The 16838-nt window shown below is 38.4% G+C and overlaps 1 protein-coding gene across 1 annotated transcript; it reads left to right on the top strand.

Moving 5' to 3' along the window:
* Nucleotides 1-11046: 11046 nt before the first annotated feature.
* Nucleotides 11047-15390, top strand: LOC145096118 (uncharacterized). Its single transcript, XM_079033888.1, has 16 exons — nt 11047-11397; nt 11466-11610; nt 11680-11741; nt 11999-12112; nt 12484-12528; nt 12638-12810; nt 12917-13112; nt 13183-13254; nt 13338-13475; nt 13590-13646; nt 13726-13807; nt 14008-14096; nt 14182-14226; nt 14327-14362; nt 14611-15034; nt 15149-15390. The coding sequence occupies exons 1-10, from the start codon at nt 11047-11049 to the stop codon at nt 13590-13592; spliced, it is 1299 nt and encodes a 432-aa protein (XP_078890014.1). The 3' UTR covers nt 13593-13646; nt 13726-13807; nt 14008-14096; nt 14182-14226; nt 14327-14362; nt 14611-15034; nt 15149-15390.
* Nucleotides 15391-16838: the final 1448 nt, after the last annotated feature.

Below are 16838 nucleotides of genomic sequence, written 5' to 3'. Positions count from 1 at the left end.
TGTTTTGTGAGTAAAACCTTTCTTATGTAGTATAAATCCATAAACTATGCTTATTATAGCTTGTTCTATGTGTTCGAATGAATGAGGAATTCTTATCATGAATGCCTAAATTTTCAGTTTATAATGATAAACTAACATGAAAACACATTCAATATTAGAACTTATTGTTATACACTTTGCTCAACAAAATACAAAGTGTTATGAAAGTTATAAGCTGTTAACTAGTTTTTAACCTTTCTGCACTATTTTAGAAAAATCACAAAAAAATAATACGAAGTCGAAAACTGAATCCGTAAATTCTGGGAGTTCCTAAGATGTGTCTAGTTTATTAATAATTTTTATCATGATTTTTGGAAGTCTTTAACTGGTGTTAAAATGTTCATATTCACGAATTGGTCCGAATTCGTTTATGAAATGTTAGGCAGTTTTGTAAAAATCACCATAAATTTTAGAAAAATCGTATGGAGATGTGCAAGCAGTCATTTTAAAGCTAAGAACCTGGAATATTAGCACCTAATACAGTTTTGAAAAATAAAATGTTTAAGTTGACCAAAACAGTACGTGAATGGAGTCCAACTTTTCTGATGAAAGCTGTTAGAAGAATTTAGTTGTGCTCTTGGTGTTTTAACTTGTATTCCCCCCCTCCCCCCTTAAAACTTAAGAAAACATGAAAATATAGGGGTATGAACTCACCTTATATGATTTCAGTAGATGGATGATGGAGAAAGGTAGTGTTCCACTCAAGAACACTAAGACTATGTCTTGAAGGTTCGAAGATCTAACATGAATGTGATGATGTTTGTGTAAAATATCTATGATTTGAGTAGAAGGAAGTGAAATAACTATATGGAGGATGAATATACTTACCAAAAGTAGAAGGAAAGTCTTGGAAAATGCCATGGAAATCTCGAAATTGAGAGATAAGAGTTGAGAGAAAAGTGTTTGATCTTTTGGTGGAAATGAGAGAAAATGAGTGAAGTGAGGAGAGAGGGTGAGTTTTTCCCAACTCTTAGAACGTGAGAATGGATGGAAATGATGATAATGTACAAGGATGTGACTAGGTATGGTGGGAGGAGTGTGGCTAGTCATTGAGTGGGTGTGGGAGGTTGCTTGTGTCATAAAACAAAGATAAGTCAACACTCCACCCTTTTGTACTTCACCCACTAATTTCTTGGATAATATTTGCATTAAAAACGTGGGAATTAGTGAATTATGAGGTTTTAATTGATAAAATAAAGTTTTGGGTGAAAATCCTGCGTTAAAATGATGAAAAACGGGTTTAAAAAGAAATTATAGTCGAAAACCGGGAAGAAATGGTCTTTCTGCGAGGCTTCTCGCATGGGGGGCCGAAGGTGGCTAGGTTCAGTCCTTAGAAGGCTGGGACCGAAGGTGCGGGTGAGTCAGGAGGTGAAATGGAGCGAAGCTGGTCGGGAGTGAAATAACCCGAAGGCGAAGGTAGGAAGCGAAGGCTAGTTCGGTTCGTCCGAGGTTCGGGCCCGAGAGGGAGGGTTCGGTCCGAAGGCTAGAGCTCGGTTCGGTCCCTGGTGCATGGTTCGGTTCCTCAGCAGGGGTTTTGCTTCCTAGGTGCATTCGGTCCAAGAGGCTTCGGCCCTAAGAGGCTTCGGCCCTATAAAGGGGGTTTCGGGTCTTTTGGGGTATTTTACGTGTTCTAACCCCGTTTTAAGCGATTTTTGACCCGGTTAAGGGTCGGGATGACCCGGATGATTACGAAAAGTTACGTGAACTTTTGAGGGAGATTTGGGAGAGATTTTCCATACTTGGAGAGATTTGGGAGAGATTTGACATACTTGGAGAGATTTCACATTCTTGGAGAGATTTCTCATACAGAGAGAGATTTGGGAGAGATTCTAGATAAAGAGAGATAAAGTGAAAACTATTGAGAGAGGTTTCGTGTGTGACATTTGTGAGTGTCCGACTTCGCAACGCAAGGTCTGTAAACCCCGTTAAGCCTTGTTTAAGGATCTTACACACTCCCAATGAGTATGCAACATTGTTTTATCGGTTTGGTTCATTACTTAACGCAGTTTTAGGTTAATGAAATCTAGATATACGAACTTTTCAATTGATGATTTCTCATTAGCATAGCGAGTTGTATAGTAATTACCTAACGTAAGCCCTAGTACCCAAGGGTTAATTGAGTCGACCCGTTTGACTTGTTGACTTTAGTTGACTTTGACTTGACCGGAAATTGACGGTTGTTACATCATCCCCCCGTTAGAGGGAATTTCGTCCCGAAATTTGCATTTTGATTGGGGATTCAAGAGTTCGGGAAGAGATGTGGGTACTTTTCGGTGTACAAGAAATTGGTATGGCGGGAACCAATCCGCCTGAAGTTAAATGACGACCTTGGAATTTCTTATTGTAACTTGAGCTAAATCGATTTAAAGGAGTCATTGTTTTGAAATGATAGTGTATTCTACGCATGCCTTTAAACTCTTCATTTCATTCTCGTTATTACCACTATGAATATTTCAGGTTGTAGTTAGTGAGTACTGGTATTACGAATGTTTCAACCAACTGTGACGAAATTTGCATTATAAGCCCTACCAACTCTTTTATAATCTCTTGGTGTAAACTAGTCTTATATCATTAAGATTGCAAGGGCATTAGGATGGGTGACCCCGCCTTAAGCCCACAACCAAACAATGAACATGAAATGAGGCGGAATCACATATTCTAAGTCCATAGAATCTTATTAATATATGACCATAATGTTTACACTAGCCATCATAGATTCTCTAGTAAAAACTCTGCGTCTTTTATATAAAGTATAAGACTTATTCGGGTTTTGTTGTCACACCCCCAAACCAAGGATGGCGGAAACGTCCGGGGGTGGAGGACTTCATGTAGAGTATCACAACAACGAGTATAATAGTGCTCAAAGTAAATACAACCAATCATATATATATATATATATATATATATATATATATATATATATATTCGAAAGAGTTACATCATTGTATGAATTACATGTTCTAAATCAATTACAATATGTAGACAATAAGTATGAAATGTTTGACGCCTTAACGTCCCATCCTCAAAAGCACTTGGTTACCTGTTTATTGATTTCCTAAGAATACAAGTAGTTTTGAAAAAGTGTCAACACAAGGTTGGTGAGTTCATAAGCTTTTGATGGTAAGAGTTTAAAATTTCATCTTTGTAAAGCGAGGTATGATACCCAGAAAATCCAATATTTTCCTTATAAAAGTTATGTAGCCCTAAGTACCGGGACTGGAAGTGAACAAGTATTTGTCATACTTATAGATGTAAAGTGGTTTTAAATTGGCGTGAAAACCCTTCTAAATATGAGAAAACACGTAATGGATGATGTGTAGTCTTAAATACCAAGACCGAAAGTATACCATAATATCTGTAATTATTGATATAGTAAGTGATTTTAAATCGACATAAAACCCCCTTTTGATTTATACAAAAAGAAAAATCTCGTAAACTTTATGTGTTGTTAACTCCCTATGTGAGTCGCTATAATCATACTATGACTGAATGAACCTGTCACGACGTTTCTCAGGCGTCGTAAAACTGAAATGACATTTGTCACTCGTAGACCTGCAGGGCCCACTGTAGCTAGCAGCAAGGTGTGGGGTGTCAAACCCAATATAGATCTATACACAACTATCACGTTCTCCCTCCAGGAGACTTTGATTATAACTACCAGGAATTATAGCCCGCACTCGGACGTACGGAAAGAGATTGTCTCACAATTTAGGTTAACAAGTTTACGTGTAGTGTGCGTGAGTGTAAAAACTTTTCTGTATGAATGTACCCTTTTTGTACGAGTGTGTTATGTGATGTATCATAAAATATACCTATTATAGTTTATCCAAAATGTTTGTAATATATAAGAACTCCTTTATGAAATAGCGTTAGTGTTATGAATCCATTAAACTATGCTTATTATAGCTTATATACGTGTTCTAAATGAATGAATAAATCTTATCATGAATGACTTAGTTTCAGTTTATGATGATAAACTAACAAGGAAACACATTCGATATTTAGAACTTATTGTTATACACTTTGCTCAACATAATACAAAGTGTTATGAAATTTATATGCTATTAACTAACTTTAACCTTTCTGCGCTGTTTTAGAAAAGTTATAGAAAAATTATAGAAAGTCGAAAACTAAATCCGTAAATTCTGAGAGTTCCCAAAATGTTTCTAGTTTACTCATAATTTTTATCATGATTTTTAACGACCTCCAACTTGGGTGAAAAAGTCCATAATCACAGACTGGTCCGGATTGGTGTTTGAAATGATAGGCAGTTTTGTAAAATTCACCATAAATTGTAGAAAAATCGTATGGAGATGTGCAAGTAGTCATTTTAAAGCTAGAAACTTTAACTACATGCATCTAAAACAGTTTTAAAAACTAAAATGCTTAAGTTGACCAAAACAGTCCGTGAATGGAGTCCAACGTTTCTGATGAAAGCTGTTAGGAAATTTTAGTTATGTTCTTGGTGTTTTAACTTGTATTCTCCCCCTTAAAACTTAAGAAAACATGATAATAGAGGGGTATAAACTCACCTTGAGTGATTTCAGTAGATGGATGACGGAGAAAAGGAGTGTTCAACTCACGAACACTTGGGAAGATTGCTTGAAGATTCGAAGATCTAACACAAATATGATGGAGTTTGTGTAAGATATCTATGATTTGTGTAGAAGGAAGTGAAATAATCATATGGAGGATGGATTATACTTACCAAATGTGGAGGAAAAACTCAAGATCAGCCCTTGAATCTCGAATTCTAGAGAGAGGAAGTGAGAGAGAAAAGAGTTTGTTCTTTGTGGTGGAATGAGAGAAATGAGGAGAGAGGTTGAATATCCAGCTTCTAAGAACGTGGGAAATGGGTGAAAATGATGAGAAAGTACATTGATGTGACCTAGGTATGGGCTGATGGGGAATAGTGACACGGAGTGGGTGTGGGAGTGGTTGCTTGTGTCATAAGGTAAAGCAAGTCAACACTCCACCTTAAATATTCACCCATAAGATTTTATTATTTAAATAAGGATTTTCGTGAAAATTTGATTAAATTATGAATATTTAGGGTTTATTATGTTAAAATATGATTTTGGGTGAAAATCTCGCGTTAAAATAATTAAAAACGGGTTTAAAATGTTAAAAATATCAAAAATGGGCGAAAAGTGACAAAATTCCGAAATCTGGCCGAGGTTCGGTCTTCTGATGCTAGAACCGAGAGAAGAGAGGGGAAGAACCGAGAGAGGGCAAGGAGACCGAGAGGGAGGAGCAGAGACCGAGAGGCGAGGCCGAGAGGGAGGAGCAGAGACCGAGAGGCGAAGGAGGAGGAACCGAGAGCCGAGGCTCGGTATCGCGAGGCTTTCGGTCCGAGAGGCTTCTCTCCTCACTTTCGGTCCGAGAGGCTTCTCTCCTCACTTTCGGTCCGAGAGGCTTCTCTCCTCAGCTGCTGAGTCTCGGTTGCTTAGGCTTTCGGTCCTAGGAGGACTTTCGGTTCCTAAGAGGACTTTCGGCCCTAAGAGGGGTTTCGGGTCCTAAAGCCTATTTTACTCGTTTTCACTCCGTTTTGAGCCGTTTTTGACCCGGTTAAGGGTCGGAATGACCCGAATGATTCCAAAAAGTTATGGAAACTTTTGAGAGAGATTTGGGAGAGATTTCACATACTTGGAGAGATTTGGGAGAGATTTCTCATACAAAGAGATATTTGAGAGAGATTTCACATACTTGGAGAGATTTGGGAGAGATTTGACATTCTTGGAGAGATTTCTCATACAAAGAGATATTTGAGAGAGATTTCACATACTTGGAGAGATTTGGGAGAGATTTGACATTCTTGGAGAGATTTCTCATACAAAGAGATATTTGAGAGAGATTTCACATACTTGGAGAGATTTGGGAGAGATTTGACATTCTTGGAGAGATTTCTCATACAAAGAGATATTTGAGAGAGATTTCACATACTTGGAGAGATTTGGGAGAGATTTGACATTCTTGGAGAGATTTCTCATACAAAGAGATATTTGAGAGAGATTTCACATACTTGGAGAGATTTGGGAGAGATTTGACATTCTTGGAGAGATTTCTCATACAAAGAGATATTTGAGAGAGATTTCACATACTTGGAGAGATTTGGGAGAGATTTGACATTATTGGAGAGATTTCTCATACAAAGAGATATTTGAGAGAGATTTCACATACTTGGAGAGATTTGGGAGAGATTTGACATTCTTGGAGAGATTTCTCATACAAAGAGATATTTGAGAGAGATTTCTAAATAGAGAGAGATAGAGTGAAAACGATTGAGAGAGGTTTCATTTGTGACCTTTTTGAGTGTCCGGCTTCGCAGTGCAAGGTCCGTAAACCCTGTTAAGCCTTGTTTAAGGGTCTTACACACTCCCGATGAGTATGCAACATTGTTTTATCGGTTTGGCTCGCCACGTACCACAGTTTTAGGTAAAGGAGATCTAGATGTACATACTTTTCGATTTATGATCTCTCATTAGAATAGTGAGTTGTTTAGAATTTACATAACGTAAACTTTAGTACGCAAGGGCTTGTGGAGTTGACCAGTTTGAATAGTTGACTTCAGTTGACTTTGACTTAACTGGAAATTGACGGTTGTCACATTTGCGGAGTTCTCGAGATGCTTCCAGCCTTTCTCGAACTTGTACTAAGTCATAAGTGATAACTTCTCCTCGGAGCGTTGCATGGGGTCTGCTTTATCATTTATCATTTGATTAGATCAGTAGGGAACTTATAGGTTCGGTTTACACGACTAGTCTTATTCGGATGATAAAGCGTCCACTTGCACTCTTGGGTAACCTAGTCCCGTAGTTCATGGCAGGACTCGCACCTGGTCCATCTATCATTAACTTGCGCATATAGGTCGTATGTACTTAAGGTTGGCAAGACAGTTGGATGGGTGACTCTGCCCCATGTCCACAACCAGACAAGGACCAGGAAATAGGGCGGAAGCACACATCCAATGTCCATAGAGTCTTAATTATACGTTATCCCCGCGTATACACGTAGTAGTGGTAGACTAACCGCATTCGTCCCAAGCCTCTATGCTTGTACCTTATCTGTTGCATGTGTGACATTCCCGACAAGTCTTCTGGAAATACTTGTGGTAAGGTTTTGGAAAGTATAATTCTCCTCTGGTGAGTAGTTTGGGGTTTCACAGCGAGAGACGACCCGAAGGTTCGTGCTGGATGTGTTTATGGGAGACGAAGGTTTCGATATTCGGTAGGTGAGGTGAAGGGTCCTTTCGTAGTCGTTTAGTCAGGAAAGTGAGGACTATATAATTTGGAATCGAATGACGACAATAGTATCTTTTTAGGTACGATATGTGTTAAGAGGTATTCGTAAGAAGTGCTCATTAGGGTGATAGAGTATCTTGTGTTTCTTTTCAGTGTGTTCCGTGTCGTTCGATGTCATTATTACTACAGATGATTCCTACCACAACGACTAGCACTGGTAGTGAGTGGGTTCTGATAGTTAGCAATTATGCTTGATATCATGATCCCTGACAGGTCACTCTATGATTGAGCAGTATATGTACGTCGTACGTAAATTTGACATTGGCGAAATCGTCGAGTGGGTGGTCCACCCTAATCCCACTACTAGACATGGAACAGGAGTCAAGACAGAATTATTCGCTTTAAGTCTTTAGTATTTTGTTTATAATTAACCCCGAAATATGCACAAAGTCATCACAACTTATAAGTAATGATCCTAAGGTCATATATGAGTGTCCTTGATTTGATTTGAACGAGAGAGTATTTTAACTACTTTTAGAAAGACGGAATTTTAGCAAGCATACCAAATTCATTACAAATATATGGTACTTAAACGTTTTGTCATTGGAAACATTACAAAAGTCCTAATAAGGTTTCCTTGCTACTCCTGCTGGTGTGTTCATCACACTCCTCCTGCTCCCCCGTCATTTTTCTCAGTTGGACATTCTCTCTTGCAATGTCCCGTTTCACCGTATAGGTAGCATACTGGGTCTAACTTGGTGCTGGTGATTGAAGGGAGGTGCTGGGTTTGGTTTCTGCAGAAGCGGTCAGTATGTCCGTTCTTGTCGCAGTTTTTACAGTGCATCACCCGGCAAACCCCATTGTGATGGAAGCCACACTCGTTACACTTTGGGAGTGATCCCTTATATGGTCTGACCGACGCTTGGGTGACAGACCTTGTGGCTAGTGTTGAGGTATGTGTTGTGACTGTTGTTGTAATTGTAGGGGTGGCCATGGGCTGTTGTCTTTTAGCGAGTCTTTGAGATTGGTTGCGCTCCTTTTTGTTCCAAAACTTTCGCTTCTTGTTTGTGGGTTTCTAGCCTGAGGAGCCTTCATTGGCAGGCACCCGCCAGTGTTCCTGACTGTTACAATGATTTATATTGTCGGTACCGCTTCCATCTCTGTTTGCGTTGTTAGCATTGAGTTGTGCCATAACGGTTGTCACGGCTGCCGTGACTGCAGCTTGAAAAGTAGCAGTCTATCTGCAGGGTTGGCGCCTTGCTAGTCAGTTGGTTGCCTCTTGGAGAAGACATAGCTTTGTTTCACGATGAAAAATGACTTCGTGAGTGGGGATAATTATCTCAAGTGCATTCTTACGGTTTATATTCACATATATAAATTTTTGCACATTGTTGTACTATTCTTAGTGTTTCTACTAACGTTTCTGCGACGGAATTATGGTCGTGGGTAGAAGTAGGTTTCGTACAGGCGTTAGGCCTTACTCACCTTAGGGTTATGTTTGACCAAACACACTTAGTTGAGGAGTTTTGACGGGATCCGGTGTATTAGTGCTAGTATGATTGCACCCTATAGGTCTACGAAGAAGGCACTTTTCCACCAAAATGTTTAAAGGTGAAAGGATAATGAGTTTTTAGAATGACTATACGCTGCGATCTTCCTAACTAAGTTTATGTTAGTTCGATTTGTAACGTATTTTGGTTGTTTATGGTATTCTGAAAACAGTTCATAACGAGAGTCTATATATGATAGACTTATGTATTTTAGTCGTTCTTTATCCAAGTGAAACCTTGTAACTTGATCCAAGCTAGGTCCTTATTACGACCAATTAATGTATGCTTAGTTATATAATTAAGACTAAATAGACCTTCCACTCTGTTAGGCATGCCCTAAGCCCATCTTGTTAATATGATCCTAGTAATTATCGTTTCAGCGAAAATTTTCGACCTTGAAGCAGGTCTACCTCCCATCCATGCAAGGAAAAGTTTTGATAGCAACTAGATCTCTCGATTAGTATGACCGCTTAAATTTTAGTGTCGTGCTTACACTTAGGATAGAGTAGCACCAACGCATACTCATGAACCTAATTTACAAGGTCTTGTGAGCGGTATGAACTCTACTCATGACGATCTGTCCCTTGCGATGCCAGAGGCAAAGTCGATGCACCTTGCATCTCTGCCAATCGATGCTTGGCTACGATCCTCCTCTCTTTGAATGTCGTGTGTCTACCCTGTTACTCTCTTGCCTCTGTCCAAACAGCGATAAGGTCCTAAATAGAAAGTTGGCCTCTGAAATAGTAGTCTCTTTCTGAGTCTCGGGTACGTGAGATGGTAGGGTCTGTAGTAACACCCAGTTTTCGAACTTGGTTTGCAGTCTCCCTGTTTTAAATCCCTGATGTTCGCGATCCGTCGGGTCTTTGTCGGGAGGGCTCTGTCAGTCGGTCCCCTGTGGTTGAGGTCATAGCACCCTCGTTGGTCTCCACATGGTGACTGCTGTCATTGCCGTCGACTCCAACCCTCGATCATAGTTGCCCAACGGGGCACAGGTCCGATGTAGTCGAAACGGTTCGTGGGAACCCTGGCTATGTATGGAGGGTTCATTACCTCCGGTTCCACTTTTGATTTTTCTCATAACCATCCACCATTTCCTTGGTTGGGAAAGTAGGGGTCACCCGGTAAGTAGGATCTTGTTATGTTATACGTGCGAGAATAGGAGTGGAAGAGATAGTTAATAGGCGTCTAACTCTATAATTAATTACTTATAAGGGTGATCCTTATCAGTCATGTCTATAATTACATAGTGCATACCAATTATACATAATCTGAGATAGAATAGACCTTCGAATAAATGACTCTACTCTAAATCCACAACCAAACAAGGAACAGGAAGTAGAGAAATAGTCATAGATTTTGAGTCTATAATACACTACTAGAAAATAGACCTTTAATGACGCGCTTTTTACGACACGCGCTGATTAATGATACGCAAAAGGACGTGCCCTTAAAATAATGTCATCTCTTCAAAAAAATTTAGGATTTACGTCACGCATTACTGCGTGCCCTTAATTTAGTGTCTCAATAAAAAAAATTAAAAACACGGAGGGCGCTTTATCTTAAACGCGCGTCGTCTTTACCTGTCGCTTTATAATTTTAATGAAACGCGCTTTTAGTAGACAAGGGGGAAACGAAATCCCAAAATTTTGAAAACCCGCCTTGTTTTGAAATCTTCTATCTATCTTTCATCCTTGCAATCCACTCTCCTCTCTCTGATACTCTCTCCTCTAGATCTCCCTTCATTCTCTACCTCCCGTCTCTCTATAAACCCTAAGCCATCGCCACCTCCCTTCTCTCCAGCACGTGCTAGGCCAGGGTTTTAGTAGATACTGGGGAAAATACATCCTCCCTAATTCTAGGGCTTTTTGTTCAGGACCTCACAAAAGCAAATCAAACCAGAGCATGGGTGGACGATTCACCTTCGTTTGCCGGCTTCCCCACCATCATCGATATACTAGGGTTGGTCGTCCTTGGAGTCACAATCACCAGCCTATTGAATCCCAAAAATTAACAACCCCCCCCCCCCCTTCCAATTAATAAGAAAAGCCCTAGGTCTTCGTCTTCATGCCTGCCGCTTAAGAGAACGGTACCGTTGATGTCTCTATTGAAGCTGTGGTTGTCGATGATGACGTCAAGTTCAGATTCCAAAGTGATGTACACCGAGAATCTCTCCGGAAGTTGTCGATGATATCTCTACTGAAGTTGTGGTTGTTGCAATGGCTATCATCATTTCCCTTGTTCTCTCTTTCCACCGTCCCCTATGCTCTTCTTCATCTTCCACACCTAAACATCTTCTTAAATCTCGCATCTGCCCCCTTTGGTCACTTTCCTTCTTATTCTGCCTACCTCCTCCTCCTCGCAGTACTATCCTCCGCTGCTGCTACTCACATTCGCTTTCCCCCGCCGCCGCTCATCGCCGTGGTTCATTCTGCTCCGCCACACTGCCATCTTCAATGTCGATGGTTTCTGATGATAATCCTCTATTAAAGGACTTTGTGTTCCCTCCGTTTGATGCAATCGATGACTGTCATGTGCGCCCTAGGATGCGTGCCTTGTTGAAGAAACTTGTAAGTCTGTGTGATTGATTATAGATTTGTGTTTATTCGATTGTTGATTTGGGGAAAAAACATCGTAGGACAGCGATTTGGTTGAATTGGAGAAAACTGTGGAGCCGTCGTGGCCGAAGCTAGTGGAACCATTAGAGAAGATGCTGGATCGGTTGAGTGTTGTTTGGGGAGCTGTTAATCATCTTAAGTCTGTTAAAGATACTCCTAAACTACGTTCTGCTATTGAAGAAATCTAGGTTTATTTCTATTACTTTTCGCTGATATGATTTACCTTTTGAAAAGGCAATATCTATCCATATAGTGATGTCTGCTTATGTGCGTTTATATGTGTTTTCATTTCGAAGGTAAAACTATAGTTGATACAGTATATTATGGAGGAAATGGACGCTAGTAACTCTCGGTGTATGCCATATCATGCAATATCAAGAATATGTGGATTTGGTCTGACATCTCAATTTGTGTACACATGCAGCATCACTAAAGGAGGCTGTTCTTAGTGGTGTCGGAGGTGGGTATTGGCAACAACTCCCTTTGTCACCTATACTTTGTCACACTCACACCCTTTAATTGCACATAATTCACTATTGCCTCAAAATTGCAGAAGTTGGTTGAAGGATACTTGCTTAGAGTTGCTCAAAGGAGTGACTGTGTTTGCTCATATTCTAATTTGGCAGTTACATGTATTTTCAAGGAAAAATTACATTTTTTCCACGTGGTATGATTTTGTTTTAGTTGTTGTCCCTAATTGATGTAAAATGACTATTTCGCCCTTCTTTATTTTTTGTAATTTTTTTACTATGTGTTTGTTATTGTAATCGTTATTAGTCATTGAGACTTAGGGAGCTTGCCTGATCAAAGGGTTAATCAGGGAGGGAGGAAACAAGGGTAGAATAGTCATTCTACACAAGTTAGAGATCGAAACAAAAACAAACTGAAACCACAGGGGCGATCCTGGTTAAAAACTAGTTTCAGGGATGGTCGTGGTATCCATAACTTTTGTTAAACCACAGGGACGATAAATGTAATTTAGCCTATTTTCAACATATGTCTATTGAGGTAATTGGAATGTGTATTGATTGATCACAGGGGGAGACGTGTGCAGCAGAAGGTAAAGAAGTAATAACTGCAAAGGTAAATGTGTCTTATTACCTATATGGCTATATCTGCTTTGCACTAACATCACTTGTTTTTTATGATTTACAAACATATTTCTGAGTTCTGACCATTTTGTCCTTCTCAGACACAAGAATTTCTAGCTCTAGTGCCCATTGTTAGAGACCACATAATTGATGGTTTTAGCCCCAAGGCACGTGAAGTATTTCACAGAGAATTTGATTTCTTTGAAAAAGTCACCACTATATCAGGTGCTCTGTATCCACTCCCCAAAGAAGAAAGGAGAGCTGGCATCAAGAGGTATATCTCAGTTGTTTCATTTATATATTGATTAAATGTTATGTTTTCCTGTTTTTAGCATATAGTAGTTTACTGGTTATTAATTTTATAAACGATATGGGTACAGAGGGTTGGAAAAAATTCAGTTACCTGGAGATGATTGTTATCTACCAACAGCTCCTAGTAAGCTTGTGAGGGGCATTCAGGTCAATAGTGGAATCCCTTTACAGTCGGCAGCAAAAGTCCCAATTATGATCACTTTTGATGTGTTTGATCGAGATGGGGACCCAAAAGATATAAAACTCCAAGCTTGTATTTTTAAGGTAAGCAATTACTACTCATCACCTATAAACATTGGTTTAATTATTAAATGTTTATCTTTATGTACTGTAGGTTGGAGACGACTGTAGACAAGACGTGCTTGCTTTACAAGTAATCTCACTTCTGAAAGACATATTTGAAGGGGTTGGACTCGCTCTTTATTTATATCCACACTCGTCAATTTCATGTATTGTGATGCTAAGTTTCAATGGTTTTTGTTGTTAAAGTTGACACATTTTCATAAAGATATCTCGGAAGTTGAAGAGAAGCAGTTGGTGTTATACGCACAAATGGCAAGTCTTGTTAATATAATACTCCAGTGGTCTACTCTCAATATTAAAGAGATTGCAAAGAATTTCTCCAAGGTACATTTCTATTTTTTTTTAAAACAAAACGAGAATAATTTCTATATAATTTTATAATACATATTATTTTAATCGCACACAACTTGCATGCAATGCACATACAATTTGTGACAGTGAGCTGATACCATTTGGAACTGGACTATATCCCTTCATTTCCATTATAAATCACAGGTGACTTTAGGGGTAAAAATGGTATTTTCTTCTTTGAAACTTCACTCACATCAACTAACAAATGACTTTGATTTTACAGCTGCTCTCCAAATTCAGTTCTTGTATTTGAAGGCAGAATGGCAACTGTACGTGCTATGCAAACAATACCAAAAGGCAGTGAGGTATGTTTTTCTTACAATCCTTCTACATTCTTTTATTTTATTTGTATACTTGAATCAGTTGAATGTATTTAATCTATGACTTATTTGTGATGAAATCTATGAATCTGTGGTGAAATGACTAAAAATCTGAAATCTGTGGAATATAGTCTTATACATCATCATCTTAGCTTATGTTATGAAATATGTGTATGCTGTTGTAGCCTTCCATGGCAGGGGTTAAAAGCTGGCACCAAGAATTAAGCAGAAATATGATAAAATTAGTGAAAAAAAGATGCTTACTCCCATTGAGGTATTGATTATTATTTACAGCAAATATACTTTTAAGTACTTATTCTCTTTAAGTTTTATTTTATTTATTTACTTTTACCTTACAGGTGCTTTGCAAATCTTATCCTACTGAATTCATACAATAATTCCAGGTTTGTGTAGTTTCCTTCCATTTGATTCTTCATTTCCATCAAGTGTTTGTTTTTAGGGCTAGTAAAACAACTTCATAACTCATGATCAATTTGTATGTAGAAAGCGTTTGAGCTAGCTTCTTTCTTTTGGTTCTGGGTAATTTCTTCTACTTAATCCCCTAACATATTTTCATCTCAAAAGTTGGCATTATATATTTATACATCAACTATGCACTTTTGTTATTCTAGTGGAAATTCAATTATAATGATTTTTTCATCAAGAACCACATGCTCGCGTACATACACCTGTTTTTAGGGTTTGAATGAAGTTCCTTTCAATTTTGACATGAATTTCATACAAAATTAAACCTCTAAGTATTCTTATCTCTTGTTTCCATTATCCAGGTTTGTGGGCCAATTCTTATGCAGCTATATCACCCCACCACTCTATGCCCTAGTTACCCAGGTATGATTTTTTCATGAAAATATCCAAAAAGATGTGGGAGACTCCGACATATACAGACACTTATATGACAATGTCGCAATGATATGGGATATAGTAACATGAACAGTGTATTATTGTACACAAATGGGTACGAATTACAAGGCAACATTAATTCCACAAAGTATAAGAGATACAATCCATGGATGGGGAAAGGATGCAAGGAGAAGAAGAAGGTGGTTAGGCATATATGGAGATGATTCAATGGTTCACACGGATACAAGCACGGTCATATCTGTTGAGGAATTAGAGCTCCGTGAGCCGGTACCAACATGTGTGTATATGTATCCTTTTCATACCATGAAGCCTTTGATCATTTTGTTACATGTAAGTTTTTAAAGTCCATTGTTTCTCATTCGTCCATTTAAATTGGATTTGTCGCTATCTAACTTCTCATAGTCACTTATTGGTTTTTTGTTATATATGCTTAAATCATAACAGCTATCATGACAACCTTCAACAGTAGCAGAAGATGTATACGTGTTCTTGTGCTACTATTGTGGATTCAGGAACATCCTTGCTTACTGGTCCAACTGTATGTATCTCACATGAAGTTTCTATTAGAACTATTAATCTCAGGGATTTCAAGTTTTTCATATTTCTTGTATCTAATTATTTTGTCTACTATTGGAATGATTATTTGTATAACATTAACTTTTGTGCAATGCATTGTATTATTTGTATATGGTATTTTATTTTCCATTATGTGACATGAAATGCAAATTTAATATGAAAATAAGTAAATCCACAAATAAACTTTTTTTAAAAAAAATTTAAAATTACGATACGCAAAAATGTGTGTCATCTTCATTTATGACATGGTCTTTCTTGACAGGGGCTTTTTTGATACGCATTGCGTGTCATTAACACGCACGTCGTAAGGTTACGACACGCAAATGCGTGTCGTCTTCCTTTATGACAGGGCCTTTCTTGATACGCATTGCGTGACGTAAACACGCGTCGTAATTGTGCGTCGTAAATGAGCGTCGTAAATGCGCGTCGTCTCTCTTTATGACAGGGCCTTCCTTGACACGCATTTGCGCGTCGTCTGAGCCGTTTACGATGCGCAATGAGCGTCGTAAAAGGCTGTTTTTCTAGTAGTGATATCTTCAATTATGTATAACCTTGGTGTATGCACTCAGTCGTTAAAGACCTACTAATAGGGGTCTTTAGTTTTCACCTAAGTTGGTTATAGTATCACAAAATACTCCTATAGTATTTTAATGTTTGATTTATGCTTTTTAATGTTTGTTTGCAGATAGAATTGGTAAGTTTTTAGACTTGTTGCAACGCCACAACAATTCCCGGGCATATGCTAATCACTTATGGGTTAGACATAGTTGATCAGGCTATGTATTTCCCAGACCTGACTATACACCCCCAAGCCTACTTGTGCCATTGAACAATCATTACTTTTGATTTGTTCTAGAATAATGTTGACCTTAGTATGTATGCATGCATGTATACTTTTAATAAGAAACTATTCAGTTCTAAAAGTATAGTTATTTGAAAAATGTTAAATCAGAGACCATAGTCCCAACGCATTTATAGTTTGTATATCTTATGTGGTTCGATGTACTTAGTTCACTATAAACAATGCTCTGATACCAATCTGTCACACGCCCAAACCAAGGATGGCGGAAACGTCCGGGGGTGGAGGACTTCATGTATAGTATCACAACAACGAGTATAATAGTGCTCAAAGTAGATACAACCAATCATAAATATAATCAGAAAAGAATTATATGGTTTCAAGTGTTACATATTTCAATGACTGATTACAACATGATATAAAAATAGTTGTTCAACGCCGTAGCGTTCCGTCCTCAAAAGCTTGTGGTTACTTGGTTTCGTTGATTTCCTGAGAATACAAGTAGTTTTGAAAGAGTGTCAACAATTAAGTTGGTGAGTTCATAAGCTTTTTAGACGAAGAGTTTGGAAACCGATCTTTATAATGAGTTGTGTGTTACCAAGAAAAATCCAATATTTTCCTTGAAGTGTAAAATGTAGTCTTTAATCCAAAAACCGAAATGTACAAGTATTTTGCCAGGCTTAAAATAAATCATGCAAGTTCAAATCGACATAAACTCGTTTAATTGAAAGAAAAACCCGGTACTTTGTAATGTACTCC

The sequence above is a fragment of the Lactuca serriola genome, chromosome 3 (assembly GCF_051521515.1).
Source record: "Lactuca serriola cultivar US96UC23 chromosome 3, Lser_US96UC23_V15, whole genome shotgun sequence".
Lineage (NCBI taxonomy): Eukaryota > Viridiplantae > Streptophyta > Magnoliopsida > Asterales > Asteraceae > Lactuca > Lactuca serriola.
The sequence above is the reverse complement of the archived record's forward strand: the minus strand, read 5'-3'. Positions and strand labels throughout refer to the sequence as shown.